General features: G+C 41.3%; 2 protein-coding genes across 6 annotated transcripts in view; one reads left to right on the top strand and one right to left on the bottom strand.

Annotated features, from left to right (window-relative positions):
• The window catches only part of kri (uracil phosphoribosyltransferase krishah), a 10,024-nt gene extending 6,119 nt beyond the window's left edge, over window positions 1–3,905 (bottom strand). For 2 of the 4 annotated variants that reach the window (XM_043035044.2, XM_043035191.2), the window contains exon 1: window positions 3,771–3,905. The gene's annotated coding sequence lies outside the window, so the exon portion shown is untranslated. Of the gene's footprint in view, window positions 1–3,717 lie in introns of all 4 variants that reach the window. The other 2 variants (XM_043035117.2, XM_086543238.1) reach the window with 2 other exon arrangements.
• A 650-nt stretch (window positions 3,906–4,555) lies between these two features.
• ABCB7 (ATP binding cassette subfamily B member 7) overlaps window positions 4,556–5,000 on the top strand; it is a 15,769-nt gene continuing 15,324 nt past the window's right edge. The window contains exon 1 of one of the 2 annotated variants that reach the window (XM_043035373.2): window positions 4,556–4,735. Coding sequence is in view for 1 of the 2 variants with exons in the window: in XM_043035296.2 (XP_042891230.2) it covers window positions 4,568–4,735 (168 nt within the window). In the remaining variant the exon portion in view is untranslated. The remainder of the gene's footprint in view (window positions 4,736–5,000) is intronic. The other variant, XM_043035296.2, reaches the window with a different exon arrangement.

Below are 5,000 nucleotides of genomic sequence, written 5' to 3'. Positions count from 1 at the left end.
GAGCGGCCTTCTTACTAACCATTTCCTGAAAGTAAATGGCTAACCTTTAGCTATACAAAAAATAGGGCTTCTAAGAGGTGGAGGACGTTACACAGAAATTACCCAAAATATATATTTATAGGAGGGAGGGGGAGCGAGGGAAGGAGGGAGGGAGGGAAGAAGATAAGAGCATGCGAATGAGAGAAAGAGAAAGAGAGGGAGAGAGAGAGAAAGAGAGAATAAGAGAGAGAAAGGGAATAAGAGAGAGAGAGAGAGAGAGAGAGAGAATAAGAGAAAGAAAGAAAGAAAGAGAGAGAGAGAGAATAAGAGAAAGAAAGAAAGAAAGAAAGAGAGAATAAGAGAGAGAAAGGGAATAACAGAGAGAGAGAAAGAAAGAAAGAAAGAAAGAGAGAATAAGAGAGAGAAAGGGAATAACAGAGAGAGAGAGAGAGAGAGAGAGAGAGAGAGAGAGAGAGAGAGAGAGAGAGAGAGAGAGAGAGAGAGAGAGAGAGAGAGAGAGAGAGAGAGAGAGAGAGAGAGAGAGAGAGAGAATAAGAGAAAGAAACAAAGAAAGAAAGAGAGAATAAGAGAAAGAAAGAAAGAAAGAGAGAGAGAATAAAAGAAAGAAAGAAAGAGAGAGAGAATAAGAGAGAGAGAGAGAGGGGGGGGGGATAAAAGAGAATAAAAGAGAGAGAGAGAAAGAGAATAAGGGAGGGAGAGAGAGAGAGAGAGAGAGAGAGAGAGAGAGAATGAGAGAGAGAAAATGAAAGGGAGAGAGAAAAAAATGAGAGAGAGAGAGAGAGAGAGAGAGAGAGAGAGAGAGAGAGAGAGAGAGAGAGAGAGAGAGAGAGAGAGAGAGAGAGAGAGAGAGAGAGAGTGAATGAGAGTGAGATAGAAAATGAGAGAGAGATAGAAAATGAGAGGGAGAGAAAAAAATGAGAGAGAGAGAGAGAGATGGGGGGCTGGGGGGAGGAGCGGGGTGCTCCCAAGGTCAAAGAAGCGCCTGCAGTCAAACTCCTCACACACACACACGCGCGCGCGCGCCGCACATAAACCGCATCGTATTTGCCTACCCAGCCCAGTCCTTATGATTATCTCCAGGAGCATCACTCTCGGTGAGTGCACGGGAGGGAGGAGTTAGGGCGGGAAGGAGGAGTAAGGGCGGGGGGAAAGGGGGGGAGGTTGGTCGGCGGGTAGGAAGAGCCCAACACGCCTAGCGGGGTCACGGAGTTTGACCTCTGCTCTTTGCTCCAGCCGAGAAAAAGCCACGACGTAGGAGACGGAGGGGCGGGCCGTGGGTATCCAATCCAGGTGCCGGAGTCAACTTGAGCACGAACTGACAGGGCGAGTTTGTGTTTTTTTTTTCTTCTTCGTCGTCGAATCCGTCTTTGCTCTTGTGGACTATGTGACTTTTGGCTCGTTCCACGCGTCTCTTCTACTTGAATTTTCGAAAAGTTTTTTTCTTTTTTTCCCCTCCTATCTTTTGTTTTATTTTCGCTTGTCGCCGTAGGTTCATTTTAATATTTCTCGTTTGAAAATGAACTCGATAAAATACATACGCAGGTTATCCGGATGTGGCGATGTTCACCAATAATATATTCAAAATGAGACAAAAAGAAAGATAATTAAAGAGAGGGGAAAAAATAAACCGTTAAGTAAATGGCAACGAAACTGAATAACGGCGCAGATACATGAGGAAGTAGCGAGAGAAATTCTTGCATGAAAATAAAAAGGATGGTCACTTTTTCATTATTTAATATATATATATATATATTAAAAATAGTAATGATAATAATAATGATGATAATAGTAGTTGTAGTAATAGTAATAGTAATATTCTTATCATTAGTAATAATAAATATTATTATTATTAATAAAAACTATAACAATAACGATAAATATTACAGGCCAGAGAAAATGCAATGATTCAGTATATCAGGAAACAAAAAAAAAAAACAAAAAAAAAAAGAAATTCTTCCCAGACGAAAAACGCAACGAAGAAAGCGAGAGAGAAAAAAAAAGTGTCAAGATGCATTAATACCTCGCGGCCTCAGCTTGAAATCCAATATTAAAGCCGCCATGCCGCTGGACACGCAGTTTCTGAACAATTGATAGTTATGCTGTTACAGCCAATCTTGCACAGTCCACTTGCGTCACAACTCTGACTGGGGTCCCTGGGGGTAAGGAACCTTTGTCGTGGCTGTAGTGAAGTGACAATGCTTGGTGGGCTAAGCGATGGCTCGAGGGGGAAGGGGGAAGGGAGGGGGTGGGGAGGAGGTGGGGAGGGAAGGAGGAGGTGGGGAGGGAACGTGGGAAGGGGGAAGAGAGGTGATAGTAGGTCGTGAAGATGGGGGAGGGGGGGAGGATGGAGGAGGGGGATGGAGGAGGAGGATGGCGGAGGAGGAGATGGAGGAGGAGGCAGATGGGGGAGGAGGAGGAGGGGGGAGAGGATGGAGGAGGAGGAGGAGTGGAGGAGAAGACGAAGAGGAATAATAAAAATATGAGGAGGAGGAAATGTGATGTACCCTTCCGTACTGTTACTCTTTCAAGAAAGTAGAAGTATAACGTTTCCGGGCCGATCTTTTTTTTAAAGTATGGACAGTTGACAAACGTTTGTTCAACCCGAGAAAATGCAAATGATATCTCACATATTCTGACATTGGCCTTCGCGATCCGGTTATACAAAGGTAATGCACTCGCTCAGACTAGTGCAGTAACTCGATATGTTAATGGACAGTCAGTCGGCTGGAGTATGAATATGATTCACAATACAATCAAGGGTGCTTCTTCAATCATCTCTGTGACAAAGCTCTTAGCTGCATATGCGAAATGCATTATTAAGTCGAGCCAGTACATTTCGATATAGGTCATCGGTTTTGATAAAAAAAAAAAAAAACACGTGAGTGTATGTATAAGAATATACCTATATATATATATATCTTTATATATACACAACCATATATACATTAATTACATTACTCAAACAAACAAACACACACACACAATAATATATATATATATATATATATATATATATATATATATATATATAAAATGTACATATATACACACAATCATCAACTAATTCCATTGTCTGCTGAAGAGCAACCCGAAAGGTCATTGCCTTAGAAACAACAAGATAAAATATGCCCAACAGATGCACCTCCTCGTGATCTCAAGTACAACAGGCGACACCGTACCTACACCTCCACCTCCACCTGCCACACCTCTCATTAGCTCCCGTTTGAGTGACCTACACCTCATTTCGGATTTATGATCCCAGCGAGACCTTCCAGGGCCTTTGGTGTCGGCTGTCTGAATCAGCCTAACTAGGTCGCCTATTACAAAAAGTCATAGATATTGGTATAATAGAAAGACACGTATTAACGAGATATTTTGGGTCCTCACGGTTCGCCATTGTTCATATAGCTAGTATTTCCCGCTGGGAAATTGCATAATAATTACGAACAAGTGCATTAACGTCATTATTTTACAGGATACAGTCGCATGGGCGAGATAAGACAGGAAATGTTGAGAGTCTGGCGACTGCCAGTACGTCATGGTGTTGTGGCTGCAGCGCGCAGGTCGGGGTGAAAGAGCCACCATCATACACCGAAAACCCAATTTTTAACCATATTTCAATCAGCTGACGTAAAATTACGATAGATTCAACTTTCGCCTGTCGTTTGGAATGATAATAGCCACATTCACTTCCACAAATGTAATTAGTAAGCTCACTTCTTTTCAATTCACTGATCTGATCCAATTGTCAGACCGTCTCTGACACGTACCCTATGAAAGACACGTGCTGAATGCCGTCTTTGCTGCTCGGTCGCGTGTTTTGGTGCCGACCGCGCGTGCACATCCATCCGCATTAGCAAGTAGTTCCGATAACCTCTCTCATTTTAGAGATTAATATTTGATTTTCATATATCTTTTCCATCACCATGTGATGACTTTGGTTTATACCATTATACGATAGGGATTTTTACTCGATATAGAATTGTTTTATTTTTCTTTTAAGAAACGTCAGAGTGGCAATTTCCTTGAATACGAGCGGAGTACATAATGACTCACAAAATCTATATGTGTTTTGTGCTGTTGTGTCACTAACCTCTCGTTATATGAACATTAAAACAAAATAAAACTGCTATTGTAATATCATATGAAATCTCCTTAAAATACATTAAGGTGGCACGTGCTATAACACGGTTCTTCCTGAATTCTAGCAACATTCTACAGACACGTGCTGTATGTAGCTGGTCTATAAATAGTGATGCCCCAATTTTGATAATTCAACTCAATGGTTTTAACAGATGCACAATAACATTATATAAGCTAATGAAGATTGCCGGTAGATACTCTCCTTATCTCTTCCTTCATTTCTTCATGTCATAAGATCCCATAATTGAAACCATCAACATTATCACATAGAAAACATATCATTACATCCAGATAACATCACTTTATTACTAATACATGTTACGAATAACCTACACAATTGAATGCAATGAAAATGCATTCAATAATTCGTATTCAGCGCGTCTATGACGTCATAAATCACCCAAAGTGTATTCTTCCGCGAACTATGGCTCTCCAGCTGATACTGCAGAGGCACTTCTCCTGTAGGAATATATCTCGAACTCAAGTTTTAGAGCAATGTGTGAGATATGCTTCGACCAGTGGCGTTAGTGGCACCCATAGATACAATATCCTTGGCACTGGACGTCCTCTGAACAGTAGTATACAGAATAGGGTGAGTTAAATACCGGGTCACCCTAAGTTGCTCAGGTTTCAGGTGTGTGCTCGAGAACTCAGCTTATAATAGATATTCCGGTGTGGTTATTTGTATGACTTTAATGAAGATTTGTTTAGATATGAGAATTGAAACCTTGAAATAATCGTCCACATGTTTCTTAGGTAACGTGACAATGACGCAATCATATGGTATGCGCTCGTGACTTTGGACTTTCGTCATCAATGCAAATTTTATTTTTCTTGAGTATTTTCGTGTTTCGTGC

Source organism: Penaeus japonicus, unplaced genomic scaffold (genome assembly GCF_977035675.1).
Source record: "Penaeus japonicus unplaced genomic scaffold, GWHDUDI00000001_assembly GWHDUDI00000013, whole genome shotgun sequence".
Classification (NCBI taxonomy): Eukaryota; Metazoa; Arthropoda; class Malacostraca; order Decapoda; family Penaeidae; genus Penaeus; species Penaeus japonicus.
This window is presented reverse-complemented; position numbering and strand designations above follow the sequence as displayed.